General features: G+C 42.4%; 1 protein-coding gene across 2 annotated transcripts in view; it reads right to left on the bottom strand.

Moving 5' to 3' along the window:
* Positions 1 to 15,708, bottom strand: part of dusp8a (dual specificity phosphatase 8a) — a 90,410-nt gene that overhangs the window by 55,818 nt on the left and 18,884 nt on the right. For both annotated transcript variants that reach the window (XM_088934670.1, XM_088934671.1), the window contains exons 2-3: positions 14,203 to 14,574; positions 960 to 1,098 (exon numbers count right to left, since the gene is read on the bottom strand). In XM_088934670.1, coding sequence (XP_088790796.1) covers positions 960 to 1,098; positions 14,203 to 14,433 — 370 coding nt within the window. In that variant the 5' untranslated portion in view covers positions 14,434 to 14,574. The remainder of the gene's footprint in view (positions 1 to 959; positions 1,099 to 14,202; positions 14,575 to 15,708) is intronic.

Below are 15,708 nucleotides of genomic sequence, written 5' to 3' on the forward strand. Positions count from 1 at the left end.
ATAAAGCAAATTCACTACAAAGAGCAAATGTGACTGCAAAACAAACCTAAAACAATGTTATGCTCTACTACTGCAAATACAGACAAGACAGAAGAATAACGGTTTACTTTCTGGTAGAGCAGACAGGGTTAAGTCAGAGACGTGAAATGTTCGGACTTGGAACAGAGCCTTCAGACCTTCCACAAAGGTTTATTTATTCTTATATCTTCCTCACAGCGTCTGCGGCTGTTCATTTCTGCAGTATGAGCCTTTTGCTATTCTGGATGGGATAATTGCTGGATTCTGATTCCTGCTGCACAGCTTACATCACCAAACTACCTCTTGGCATTCCATTGGCATGCATGTGACTATTCATTTTCTCTTTAAGACCACACAAAGCTATTGTTTTTCATTTGCCTTTTTCAAACCAGGAGCTTTTTTAAGCAGCGAGTACAACAGCAATTTCATTCAGCTACACTGTACAACAAGAAGAGCAATAAATGTGTCACATTGATATAATGCATATGAAGCAGACAGGTCTAAATGCTCCCACAAAAGTAGCGGCTTTGTTGTGAGTGTTCCTCAATGCTTGCCAGGTCTTTCAAACCCACTTTACTGAAGAACAAAAGCCATGGTCACTCGCTTAGGAGTTATAATAGTGTAGATCACTGTTGTTCATGCAAAACCTTTACCCATGGCTGGAACACATGGTGAGATCCCCCAGCCCCTTCATAATTTTAATACTTTATTTCATCAAGGATCAAGGAAAAGGGGGAGTTTGCCTTTAGCAGAAGCTCTGCTGCAGACAGAAACTGGCAGTGTGCGCTGAACCACCGCTACAAGTGGCGTGACACCACGCTCTTGGAAAAACGGACAGGAAAATAAAGCAAGCAGCAAAAGGAACCCCCTTCTCCCACACACACAACAAAGGGGGGAAAACCGGAGGGCGCTATTTACCCGCCAAGCACTGGCTGGCCTACCTGTGAGCAGAGACACACGCTGGAAGCTGCCCTCCAGCTTGCCCAGGAGGATGCGCACGAAGCTGTCCGAGGACAGCAGGCTGGCGTCCTTCGTGCTCTGGTCGTACACCACCACTTCCTGCTTCCTGCTGAGGTCCACCTGCGGGCGAGGGACAAACACGCAGGCTCAGTGACAGCTCCAGCTCAGGTCTACCGCCTCACCGCGGACACTGTGAGGGGACGCGAGGACGTAGGATCCCGACAGGCAAGAACTGATGGGGAAACAAGGGGAAAACAAGTGGAAACTTCGTGGGTGTGGATTGGAGACTGAAATCAGAAGGTGTTGAAGGTGACTAGAGCAATCTGCTCAGTCAAGTTTCTCAAGCTGATTTTCTAGGATCCAACAAGAAACGAACGGATGAGGCCTTTGGTCTTGTAAGCAGCTCACAAGCAAATGAGCCCAAGAACACAAAGGCCCTCCTCTCACTCGTTACATTTCTTACATTCGTATGTGTATTTGGTGCAACAAAACAATAGGTTATTGCATTCAAACTACCCAATAACTATTTTTTTTCTCATATTGCTCTATTACTACTTTTTTTCTGTTCAGATCTTTTGTTAAGAAATAATGCTGTGCTCAAATTCTAGGGCTGAATTTTGTAATTAATTTCTAGTCCCAGATCACTCAAACATTTGGGAATGATTTAAATAATTTAATTTAATTAATAATGATTTAACATTTAAAGTGAAGGACAATGCCCGCTTTGAATACCCATCAAGAAGGGAACTTGTTACACATTTATCAACAGTGATAAACTGATCATAAATACATTTTTTAAGGCCTTAAACTCAAATTAATTCCCACAGACAGCTGGGCTCAAGTGCTTCCTTTATTTCCAGTGGTAGACAAACTAAAGCAAAGAAGCAGGGGAAGATAAAATTCCCAAACCATCCTGAACTTTTTTCATTTTCATGACAGCACTTTTTGATGCAGGCTGGACCAAGCTTGCAGAGGAGGCAGCCTGTCAGCAGAATTCTTTGCTAGGCAAACCTGACAAACAAGATAGGAGATAACAGAAAGAGAATGGGTGACATCATTTTGCTCTAAATAAGGTAATTACAGAAGCTGGAATTTTTCGTCAACCTCCAGTTTTTGAGAGACGTTTCTTTTTTTGCACCTACACTAAACCTCACTCATCGCTCCTCACTTCTTTTTTTGTGCATGTCTCATGGAGACAAACCCTAGCTGTCCTTATTTCATTTCTGCTCACTCTTTTGACAGCCTGGCCGAGGCAAGAGTAAGAGCGGACATACGCTGCCTTCAGAGCAATGCTTTGCTTTCGTAACTTTCTTAAATGCATACAATATGTGCACACTAGATATCCAGGTAAATGGGGTTTTCAGGCCCAAATATCTCCCCTGTTTTTATTTGCAAGAACGCACTGATGACCTGTGTTTTTAATTCAACAGATTGAAAATCATGTACTTTTAACAAACTCATACACATCTAACCCAGGCATTTCCTCGAGAACAGTGCCAGAGTCATGTGTGAGATGTGCGATCATCAGTTGTGTCACGGCATCAGCTTGCAGCCCAGATCATACAAGACGCACCCTGGTACTTCTGCAGCAGTGAGTCACAGCCATGATAACCCCAGAAAAAGGCCCAAGCAACATGTATCAGAACTGAACATGCTTGTCTGGCAAGAGCCCGAGAAAAAGAGAAAAACACATTCCTCAGTAACCCATTTCCCAAACCTTTACATTTAAAAATAAACTGTAGGTCATATCTTTTGATATCTCTGTGCAATGTTTGTCTTTGGCTTGGTGAATTGTTACACAATCATTTTTTTATGTAAGGTTAGTATGGCAGTGGCTGCATTCCCTCAGGGATTCTGCACACTCTATCCACAGAAATTTCTCATCACAAACCATTTCTTTGTCCCCGAGTATCTGCTCGCCAGTTTTGACTACAGTGATGCTATTTATAACATGGCCTCGAAAACCCTTCTTCAGGAAGCTCGATATTTTGCAAGCCAACCTGCTATCAGATTTGTTATAGGCGCTCAAAGCAAACCATTCCACCCAGCCATAGTGCTTCATTCAATCAAGGCAGTTAGTAAAAACAACTTTGTATACATGCTGAAATGGACATTGTGTCCAAAAGGAGCTAGTGGTGATTGTGCTCTGTGAAAGGGCCGTAGGCCATGAAGAAGCGATTCATACTTTGCTTTGAACGTCAAGAATTTCTTCTTTGGCTTATGTCATTATCTCAAATTCATAGTTATTTCACAACTGACATGAATGACTTTGAATTGAATTTTGAGCTAGTGCATTTCATGCTTGTTTGCTACTGTTGCCAAGGCTCCTGAACAAACCCGACGATTCTGAACGGACAAGGAGATAAAATGCACTGCGAACCAGACTGAGAGACCAGGACGTCAACAGCAAACAACACAACACTTGAGACTACTTTATCCGCTAGGGTGCAATACTGTACGTCCAGGAGAGTTTGGTTTAACTTTGGTTCCTCTTGTGCTTCTTCAATGACTCTCACTTTCATTCATCTTGATTTAATTACCACTCAGACAATGTGGATGGCCAGGCACTATAACAGCACTTACAAGAATTACTCACCCCACGAACTAGTGTGCTCATTTGTTAGATGTCTTGCACATTCTAATTAATTGTATTGTATCGTTTCAGGACTATAAAAGGCATGATTACCAAATATACAATACAGAATGCTCACAATCCGTGTTTTATAGTAAGGAAATTAATAAGAAATATTATTTTATGAATAAAATAAGACAATTAACACAATTTAATCAACTCTGATACATTTCTGCCTTTTCCTTTCGATTCACTTTGCCTGATTTTGTGCAAAACATACATGTGCAATCGCAAATCCAGGCCTTTGTCCGTATTTTCAAAGAGTTTCTTTTTCAGGACAGTATAAACTGTGCTAGGTGTAGTGATTTTGCTATTAGTTTCAGTTCATGTTCCCCTCACCACTTTCAGACAGAGACACACAAAGGTGACACTTCTCTTCTTTCCTGTCTTACAAAACACCTTTCTGTGCTCCCAATTCACCTCTGGTATAACAATGATACTATCCACTAAAATCTTTTGTTTGCCTTCAGGTAAAAGGCCAACTTTCAATTGTTATTTTTATTATGTTAATATTATTATTTTATATTCTAATATTGTTCACATACTTGAAAAATAACACATTACTCTCTCCCTTTTACCTTCTCTTTGGACAGTTTGATATGTACAGAATGGTGAAGTGGAAAACAAGCCCCAAGTTTTGAGACAATGTAACACAGCCTGGACAAGAGCCAGCAGGTGACATCACCCTGAGGGCACCAGCAGGTGATATCTTCATGAAGGCACCAGCACTCTGGGTCTGAGCAGGGCAAGACCTCAACTTTCACTTCAGTGCAAAAACTGGCATAACCTGCTGGGTTTACCATCTTTGTTTTTTCTTTCTTCCTGAACATTTTGGCTAATGTTTTATGAATTAGATTTTCCTTGTGTACATGCCCTGTCATGGCACGACATGCCATGCACAATGAGACATTCAGATTCCATCTTGCAGGAGTCACATATACCTCACCCAGAAATGTACAACAGTACTAGTTCTGTAGTATTGCTGCCTTCTATTTGGAACGAAACACGGAACAGAATATTTTGATAATTGCTATTGCTGAATCCATAATAGGCACTTAGAACACATTTATTTGAAAGTAGAGCTTGTTTTAAAAAATTACTCAGCTCTCCCTCAAATTTAAAATGTCCCATTGGTTACAGACTAAAAGATGACTAGCGTGGCAAAACATTCTGAAACCCCGTGTCTACGGTAACTCGAGTAGTCTGATACGACATGTGAGTGATTAGCTAGTACTGGTATAGTTGAAAAGATACCACACTTTTATTCTTTTCAAAAATGGTCCACAAAATTCAACATTCATGAACTGAATCTATCAATTAGATAGATCTGGGTTAGCACTGAGAAACAAAATGAGAGTGGGAGTGGTCATACTGGTGACGGTGACAGATAATTTATTTTATCAGTTTCTGACAGGAAGGGCTCAGCTGTGAGCACAATACTGGCTTGCCAGAATCCCAAGACCTCTCCTCAGTTTAATCTCCAACCTTATTATCTCCCAGGAGCCCCCAGCTGAGAGGACGAACTGCACGAGGTGTTCTACCTTAATTGGATTAGGGCTAAACCTGGCAATGACATCACTGGGAGATCATCTTCACTCTGGCGTGTGGTCAAGTAACAGAGGTGCCAAGCGCATTTTAATCAAATGGCTAAATTTTCCTGGGTCTCTGATATTTCACACCCTGACTACCAATATGCAGGAAACTGGGAGGTAGTTAACATTACTGCCTGTTCTGCCTTGATAACACGCAAACCACAGTTTCTCACTACATCGATATCTTAGCTTTGATAAACATCTACATGTTTTATCTACATGTTTTCTGAGGAGTTCTGGAGGGACTGTTGTCTTCTGTTTCACAAACCAAGTTGTAGATTTAGAATGTAAACAACAGCTTGGACCACAGTCCAAAAAAGGTACTATCGTGCTCATTCACAAACTCGAAACCCTTTCACTTTGGTGCACACACGCACATACAGAAATTCATCTCGATGAAAAAGAAAAAAAACAAGTTGGCACTCAATTTACAAAATGACTCAATAATATTTTAAGAAGGCAGTTAAAACACTTCAGTTCTTTAAAGGGAATGGAATACCATAAAACAAAGATCATGATATAAATGGAACAACACTTCACACTTTCGTAGATTCGTGTTTTTTAACAGTATGATAAAACACCTATTGGAGAACAAATTAACAAAACCACAATATAATAAGGTTTTATCAAACTCAAAATAAGAGATGTCAGATGAGTGTAGCTCATCTTCATCTTAAGCTTTGCAAGCTCAATACTTTGCACAGACAGAGAAAAGGTGTTTCCCTGAATCAAATTCTATAAGATGTGCATTAATAATTACGTTTTTTCTAAAATAATATTTTGAACCACAGGGTTAAAAAAACATCAACTGCAGTAAGAGTTGCAGGGCCCCAGCTTTTGCTAAATTATCTGAACCTCAGCTGCGCAGTACAGGAAGCAGCATACACCTCAGAGTATGGGAAAACCTCAGACTGGAATGAATGAAAGGGTTAAAAATGCAGCTGAATGAGGTGATTGCCCGCACTCAGACGCACTGCCTCTCCAACCAGCAACCGCAGTGTTAGCACTTCATTGAGGAAACTCCTGTACTTTCAGCTCGAGTTTTCTGTCAGAATGCAAAACAGGGAGGCTTGGAGCTAAAACACGGAATGCACATTCCGAAACACTTCGAGTTATATGCCAGCAGCTATGATCCTGCAGCGAGATTTTGACTTTCGCTGCATTGCTGGAAGGTGGAACAGATCCTTCCTCATACACTAAGTGCTCACAACTGGCTAATAGAGTTTGTGCCAAGCAAGATTGGAATTTAAAAAGACAAATTACAAAAATGTGTTACGGTGCAGTCTTTTGTCACTTTAGTACATCAAGGTTTGAAGAGCTTCAAATAAATGCTTATTTAGTTTGTAGATTTTTGGTATTAATTCTTTATATTTAGTAGCTCTTCAATCTGTGTGATGCTGTTTGAAATCATAAGCTCTTTTTACAGAAGATAATCTTGTGCATACTCACACAGCAGAGTGCTAACCTAATGCCAGCTTCCAGAATTTTTTGTCAGCAGAAATCAGGATTACTTTAAAACTATAAAAGCAGTGCTTGCATTTAATTTACCTTCAGTGGTAAACCAGAACCCCTATTTAACAGACTTGAGTACACGTTTACATTTCCCAACTGCATATAAAAGGCAAAAGTCTTTAAAAAAATAAATGACTCCATTCTTGCCACAACCGAAACAAGTTAGAAAAGTGTAATGGGTACAACATCAGTCAGAACTAGATGATTAGAGAGGGGCACAGCAGAAAAAAAGGACAATGATATTCAGAGAATGAGGTCATTGCTTTTTCAGAGACACTCCCTTCCACAGCAGACTCATGAGTGTATTTTGCACATTCTTCTGAAAGCCAGCCTCAAATTCATAGTTGCAGACACAGCCCAAAGCTGATTGATGACATTCAGTTCTTCCAAAAAAGTTCTTTATTTGCCTGTGCTTTACAGAGGTGCTTTAAGGTCAGTTTAATGGCCTTGCCCTTCAAAGCCCAAAATGTTTAGGGTTGAAAACAGCACTTGGCTTTTATAAGGAAGTGGTGTTGATAGCGCACAGATCAACCACAATTCCACGGAACAAGAACATGTGATATGGTAACACCTTAAAGCAAACATTCTATTGCATACAGAGAGCATACAAATTATTAAGTCAATATTCACTGCTACTCTTTCAACAGCTGTTTAACTTTTGGATGCGCTCAGTTAAACGGGTGTTGAAAGGTGACACAGGTAAACTACTCTCTTACCTGTGAGACCTGAAACAACCTTCCCAGTTGCGCACTTCATCAGCAAGCTTTACCCAGCTAAATAACCATGGAGGACAAAATCCCAGCCTCTGCAAGACCCTGAGGAACACGAAAGGTTGTTGTACAGGAAACATCGCTGCAAGAGACCCCTGATTACATCCATCCATGTTCTTACAGCTTCTTCCAATTCAGGAGCAGTGGGGAGTCGGATCCTATACCAGCAAGCAACGGGCGCAAGGCAGGATACAGCCTTGAGCTCAGTCCATCGCAGGGCACACACTACAACACACACACACTCAGACCTAGGGACAATTTTCCCGAAAGCCAAGTGATCTACTAGCGTGTTTCTGAACACTGGTGGCAGAAACACAGAAGTATGCAAACACAGGAAGAGCATACAAACTCCACACAGATAGCATTAACCACTGCCCCCCCCAATTACAACTCATCAGGAAAGATTTCTTCAAAAGAGCCAAGAAAATGGAAATGGTCCACATCTCATCTTTGCAGGGTGTGTCCTTTCTCAAGCTTAATAAACAATAATCACTGATGTTTTATCCCATGTGGATGGTATGAGGTAATGAGAGTGTGTAATGGAGAACACGGCTCACACTATCAGAGAAGCTGGACAACTTGAGGAGGTACATTTGTTGAGTGACTTCATAGTACAGTGATGACCTGATTGACAAGCTGCAGCAACTGGCCGGCTGTGTCACAGTCCTGGTGGGGGTGCAGCCACACCCCCCTGAGAGTGGCCCAGATTGGAAGGCATGTCATCACTTTCTCAACTTTCAGCAACCGCTTTCAAATAGGTGGTGCATTTCTTTTGCTTTCTATTGCTTCAGCTCAGACAGTCTAATTTCTTATTTTTTTGTTCGTGACAGTTGCATTACACAGCATACCGACATACCTACTGGACTTGTCGTTATGGAATTGTCATGCCTGGTGAATTGTAGCACACCTTGCAAGTCATCTCAGATAAAGATGTCTTCTAAGCAAATACTACTACCAATAATAAATAATTTGGGGGTGGCAGATTGGTCTGTCACTTCAACCCTACCCCAAAATCAATGATACAAGGATAACATGCATATATTATGAAACACCTTTTATTACACAGCTGTGAGAAAACTCTGCAGCTTTAACAGCAGAGTCAGAACTGGATGATGGACAAGACGGTCTCCTCTACACTCTCATCGTTGAGCCACTCAGGAATCCCTTTAAACCACTCTTCATCCTTGAACCTAGCAGATGGATGTCTACCCTTGCTTAAATTTAGAATAAGTATGAGGTATGAATCATAATATTGGCTCCTTGAAAGTTCTTTGGAGAGGACATACTTCTTCAGGACTAAACATAACACTCATCTTAAGAGTCCGGTGATACAGGGACTGACTGCATCAAGACTTGGATTGCAGTACAGTGCCTCTTTTGGGCATACAAATCTCTACCAAAAGCTCCTATTTCAGCCCAGTATTTCCAGAATACTTTTATCCACGCAACAACGCTTGAAATGACTTTGATCTCCCTTTAAAGGAAATGAATAGCTGAAATGCCAGGATTGACGTAGTTCAACATCTGCAAAATCACCCATCTTTCCTCACTGCATCTTGCAGCGCTGACCAATATGTTTGCCGTAGCAACCAACCAACCAAGGGAGCCGCAGGGCTGTGAACTGTATGTTTCACGGCGTTAACAAGGACAGACATCATTTCGGTGGGTGGGAAAGGGCACAAACGATCTCGGCCACCATTGGGTAGCAGGCAGGTGAGCCGTGCACAGACGAGGAGAGGACGATCTCTGCCTTCTGGAAATGTCGGACCTGGGACCCTGTCCCCTCGGAGGGGGCTTGTGCGGAGCCCACCGATGGCTGTCAAACCAGTGTGGCTCAGCAGCAGCATGTTCCAGCTCCGCGCCAGCTCTCGGCTTCCAGGACTGCTGCAGACACTTCTCTTCACCTGCTCTTCCTCAAATGCAATTCCTTCTGGAGGGTCTTAACCAAAAGGATATGATTATGTCCCCCCACCTCTTCTTTGATATATAGATATGCCTTTTAGATGTTTTATATCTCTGTGAAGCTCCCATCTGCCGTAAGCATTTTAGGCTCTTCCACGTTCAGACTGATCGGTGACTTTCTACACCTTTGAATTCAACTCAATTGAAAATACTTTTTTCATCCTCAGGGCGGCAATTTAAGCATCAAGAGGTGCAACATTCAACTCTAGAAAATAAACAACATAATCTTTTTTTTTATTTGTAATGAAATCATGTTTAATAATCAAAAATGATTATGAAAGTGCACAATACTTAAGAAGGTATTAAAGCACCCACACATTTGTATGATGTCTATCCAACTGACATCATGTTGATATTGAATGACACCTTTACTACTGTATATCCACACTGTTACAAACATCACAGAAGGGGTTTTCTAATGCATTTTCCCTTTCTCCACACTGCGGTGGGGCTCACAGTGGCAGCACTGTCTGTGATGGGACTAGTGAACTGTTCATTCAATGCTGGGCCTCAAGTGATTTTAATCCTGTTAGGGTTTTAATGCTTCCGTTTGCATGGCGTAACTATATTACGTAACTGGACATGCATGCAGACTATCAGTAATGTCTCGGGGTAGGTGTTGTGGGCTTCATTTTCCAGACTGAAGGACCCCACTTTGCAAATTCCGGTACTGCTTATTGCTTGACACAGGGGATGTTTTTGTTGCCAATTTTGATTCAAGGCTGGTTCTTAACTGTGCAATTCCCCTAATACCTAGACTAACTGTATCAATTAAACAGCTTTTCCCAGTGTCCGAAGCGTCAAAGTTTTAAAGAGACCCACAAAACCTTGAACAGCAGGCCTTCCTGGACCATGGCTGCACCAGCCTGTTCAAAGCTGGATATATTCACAGCCAGGTCACTACATTCAGGGTCACATGTCACCTTGTTCCAGGTTTAATTTTGCACACTGCCAGTAAGGGAAATGAAAATAATAAAAACTTTTTTCTGCTTGTCAAGTTTCCAAGAGAGCACTGAACAAAAGGATACATACTAGCACAGGCTACAAGAGCTTTTTGTCGTCAAAGCTTGGATAACAGAATTGCTTGTTTTGTTGTTTTATCTCAAGCATCCAGGATTGTCTGCCTACATACTTTATCCCTTATACTTCAAGTAAAGTGGAAACATACACAGATTAAGAAAAATTAACTAGCCATGATTCCAATATTAGGAGAGGCAGTACACAGTACTCAGTGTTACTACAATTTATGGTGGACATGCCTGGACATGTTAACAAAACTGCTTCTGATTATACACTTAAAAGATTAGACGTGACTAAACAATGATGTCTTTCTGTACACAACTATGATATTACAAATCCCAAGGTCTATAGCACCAGGAACTATCACTTCTCATGGAGTAAACTTTACTGTGAAGAGTAATGCTTAGTAGTTTCCTGCCCCAAGCACCGTGAGAGCAAAAACGTCTGTCTAACAAAGAGTCGGCATGCACTGATGAAATGAGTAAGAGAAACCCCCAGCAACAGCCAGGGAATCATTCCCAGAATGCTGATTACGAAGACCTCAAGATTTGCCTGATTAATTAGCAGTTTCTTTATAATATTTATTGAAAGTTTAAAAATAATTTGAGAGGATTTGTACCACAGATCAGTCATTGTGGGAACTGAACAGATAGATTTCCTCTCTTCTTTTTCAGTGCAGTGTGTACATGAGACTGCACATGCAGTAGGTTCTCAAGACTGAATTGGATCAAACTACTAAGCTTCGGGAGTTTCACTTTGCTTTTCTGTCCTGGCTTAAAGGAATGTGGCCGGAGTGGAATCCCTTAATGCTCAGCACCTGTCAAAGCATGAAACCCCTTTAGCGTAGGAGCCAGCTTCACAACTTTAATCTTAGAACACCTGCAGGCTTGGACTCACAATCCTGGGCGATGCCTCTGCAGATATGAGGCTGAGCTGCTTCACTGCTAAAAACAAAGCAAACCTGCTTTTCTGCACCAGATAGCTGCAGCAGGCAGGGTCCCATGGTGCTGCACTACACTGCCAGCTCTCAATGTCGGCAGCATTCGTTTCCCTGTGGATCGATATATGCCATCTGTCATCTTGGCTCATTAGTACATTCAGCACTGAGGATCAGCACAGAGCCAGGACTGGCTAGCACTTCGCTGTGAAAATAAGCTCACCGGCAGAGCACTGGTGAAAAATAGCCTCTAATTCCAAACCAGGATGATGCAAGCTAACTCAAATTCACGTTCGCCTTTACCACCTGATGAAATTAGCCCAGGCACTCCTGCCAGAGTCACAACCGTTCACAGTTACAATTTCATTGAAGGGGAATCTGAGAGATATGGGGATGAACAGGAGAAAAAATAGGGTAACTAGCTAAATGGATGTAATTAGCAGAGCTTATGTGAGCATTTTTAAATATGGTCAGGTTATTAACTAAATCTGATCATTTTCACCACTCTCTGCTAGAGGAGACCCAAGGCTGACACAGAAGTCTATTTAAAGTCACGTGAAGATGTCACGACTGCTTGCATGCCGTATCACAGAAGGAATCAGAGAAATGCATTTTGAAAGTCTGCAAATGCGAGATACCACAAATGAGATGTGTTTTGTAAAAAGTTCACTTCAGCATAGTAAATCGGAATTTGAAAAGTTACATAAGGCCACTATAACAATGACAACTATTATTAAACCAAATAATACAGTACCATCTCCAAATACAACACTACTGCTTACTGCTTACTCGGCTTTTTTACCAGTTTCTGACACGACTCTAATCAAAATCACAACAAGAGTTTGTAGCAGACCCAGTTCAAGCACTGGGTCATACAGTACCAAAGTAAACTCTACCCAGCATTAGATGGTTGTCTACACATCAGGGGGGTGTTACAACAATGATATTAAACTATCCTACCAGACCGTGAGAGATATTTGGGGAATATCTTAAACAACTGAAAGGTTGAGGGAGTGGGTGATGGAGACCTGCACAGTTAAGAAACAGGACTTGAGTGTCCCCCTGGTGATGAACGACACTCCGCTAGAGTGACAGTGCCAGAGCCCTGACATCACGGCTTTCCCCATTTAATGCCCGTTTGAAACAACAGAGGCATAAATCACAGGCTCACAACCCTGAGAGAGCAGTGAAATAACGGGCGGAGTGGTGGCTCTGGGGCTCAGGATCTGCGCCTGTGGCTGGAAGGTTGCCGGTTCGTATCCTGCGGTCGGCAGAGGAATAGGGCCCTTAACTCCAGCTGCTCCAGGGGCGCCGTATAAATGGCTGACCCTGCGCTCTGACCCCCAGCTTCTCTCCCTGTCTGTGTGTCTCATGGAGAGCAGGTTGGGGTATGCGAAAAGACAAATTCCTAATACAAAAAAATTGTATGTGGACAATTAAGTGATCTTAGATAATACATGACCTACAACCCATTAAGTAACTGTTAACAGCAGATTAAATTAGCTATAACTATAAGTTAATGACTGACTGGGGTGTGGACTGTTAACATGAACAGAGAGCGGCTCATTAAAATTAGCCACGTCCTCTATTCATGGGTTCTCTCCTGGAGCGAAAGCATCCCTTCACCCAGGCGAGGTGGGGGGTGAGGGCATCGGCGGACTCTGTGCCAGCTCCCAGCAGCCTCCCTGCACGTGCCCTGCCACCAGCCTGCCAGCGGGCTACACAAAGGGGATGATGTCATGCTGAACCAATCACAAAGAGCCCCCTTTGGACAGCTCCAGCCTGATCCAGCCTTTCATTAATCGCTGGCATTATCCTCTTTACGGGGAAACAGGGAGATCATGAAAGGCGGCCAGCTGTAGAGGCCGGCACAGTGAAAGAGGACTCAGGGGATTCTTAAAGGGACCACAGCCTTCCGACCTAACCTTTCTTGGTACTCCCTTCATTCAGATGGGGTGAAGGCTAGAGCTGGGTCACCTGCTTCAGGTTCCTTTTCATTCACGCACAGCAAAGGCATTGAGCTGGAGGGCTCCCTTTTGAGCTGCCTTTTGGGAGGCTTTATCTGGTGGATTGTTTGACCAAGAGTTACACAAGATTCTTACTCACTAAACACACAAATATCCCTTTCATGCTATGTGTAGAAAGAAACCTGATAAAGCAAAGCACAAGTAATCATTTAAACAACACTCTTTCACTAGCTGCATTCCTGGCATTCAATCAATCTGCATGAAGGCATCTACTTTTCTCACATAAAGCTACGAAATGCTGTGTAGTTCTAGGTCAACAGCTCCAGGAGACCTCCCTGCCCCCTTATTCTTTTCATTGAAAGGGAGCACAGAGGGAACAGGCTGATATGTAACTGAGACACAGGCAGGAAAGATTTTATTAACATTTAATTAATGAAGGGGAAACACAAAATACTCCTCTTAAATTTAGCGCCACTGAACAAAAAAAAATAGAAACACCAACACGTAACTGGTTTCTTTACACTCCAAATTTCCACGCATGTCAATCAGCAGGGAAGGACTGCCAAGCGTTCAAGGCCTGAGCTCACCAGCAAAAGTGTGGTCTGTTTCTATATACGTTTCAATTCTAGTCGACGATTTCTCAATAAATCAGACAAAGCAAACAGACTGTATCTGTTCCGGCCTTATTACAGTCTGTCACTGGGGGTTTACAGGAGGTCAGGAGAAGGATACGGTCAGTGGACGGACAAGAGCGTGCGGCTTGTGAAACTGGGAATGACCACGGGACAGCAGCGAGGAAGACGGGGTCAGAGGCGATCCAAGCTGTACGTACCTTGACCTTGCTGCTGGGCTGCAGGAGCTCAGTGATGGACACCTTGTCCTGCAGCAGCCTCCTCTTCACCAGCTTGGAGCAGCAGACATTGACGGAGCTCAGGACGTGGGAGGTGTTGTACTCGGAGAAGGTGCGGCTGTCGATCACCAGGGGGCGCTCCACGCCGCGCTGCAGGAGGCTGGCCAGGCGCCGCGTGTCCATCAGGTCGCGGTGGACTTTCTCCTCGGCCATGGCTCGGGCTGGCTGGCTGGCGGGAGGGAGTCTTGGCAGGCAGGGGGAGATCCGAGCAGAGCAGGCGGAGAGCGGGCACCGGGCAGGCAGGATCACAGGAGTGCCATGGGCAGTGGGCTCATACCATCCATTTCCTCATCTCTGGGCACAGAAGAGAGCACAAGAGAACATTATCAGTACCATGGCTCCTAAGAAGTTCCATAACCTTTAAAGAAAATATTTGTAAAAAAATAATGGAAAAAGCCTTGGAAAACTAAATCTGTTTTGCTTTTGATGGGGGGGCCTCACACGAGGTCTTTGTGCAACAAAGGAAACTCAAAAGGAAATCCCAAGGCAAATATACTTCATTTCAGATTTTCATTTGGAATTGTAAAACACTTACAGAATACATGAAGAGATGACTTCAGTATAGAGCTTTTACACTGCAAGGAGCTTTGTACACAAGTACACATGCAGTGATTAACAGCATGCAGCTTTCATTAGGTAGCAGTCACAATAAAACATTTCTCAGTACACAACAGGTAATTTAATTCCCCCAAAAATTCAATGCTAATTGGTAAATAATTAAACAATATTACACCCTAAGCACTCTCTCCCACCTTGTTTATCACAAGATAATCTGAATCCAAAAATGGGTTTAATATGAAAGCTTACACATAATATCAGAAAAGCTCTCTTCATAGAGAAATCTTTTATACATTAAAGAATTGTGGCTTCACAGTATTTTATTACAATCGTGGATTTTAAAAGGACTGAGAGTTTGACATGTTTTTGTTAGGTACAGTTACAAAGTGCACCTAGACGAATCTTCTATGGAATTAGAAGATTAGAATTAGAAGATTCTACGAATCTTATATCTTTTTTATTTATATTTATATCTATAGTTACATCTATATTTATATTCATATGTGTGATATGAGTGTGATACGATTTTCTGTGTACTGTTCTGTTCTAGTTTGTTCTTGTGCGTCCGGACTGTGAGTAACTCTTGTATTGTATTGTATGTATTGTACTATTATTATATAATTCGTTACACTGTGGCTGTGTTGTGTGTGTTAAGCTGCTGTTGCACTGCAATTTCCCTCACGGGATCAATAAAGTATCTATCTATCATCTATCTCATCTATGGTGCTGTAAATATGCTATAGGTGTATTTATTTTTAAATCGGTTTTAAATCTCAAAATCGTTGTGGTTTCAATTTCCTGCTGGAGAAACTGCTGCTGTACCATGAGCCGAGTTCTTTACCCCAGTTGTTCCAGCCCCCCCCAGCTGTA

Source organism: Atractosteus spatula, chromosome 16 (genome assembly GCF_055471065.1).
Source record: "Atractosteus spatula isolate fAtrSpa1 chromosome 16, fAtrSpa1.hap1, whole genome shotgun sequence".
Classification (NCBI taxonomy): Eukaryota; Metazoa; Chordata; class Actinopteri; order Semionotiformes; family Lepisosteidae; genus Atractosteus; species Atractosteus spatula.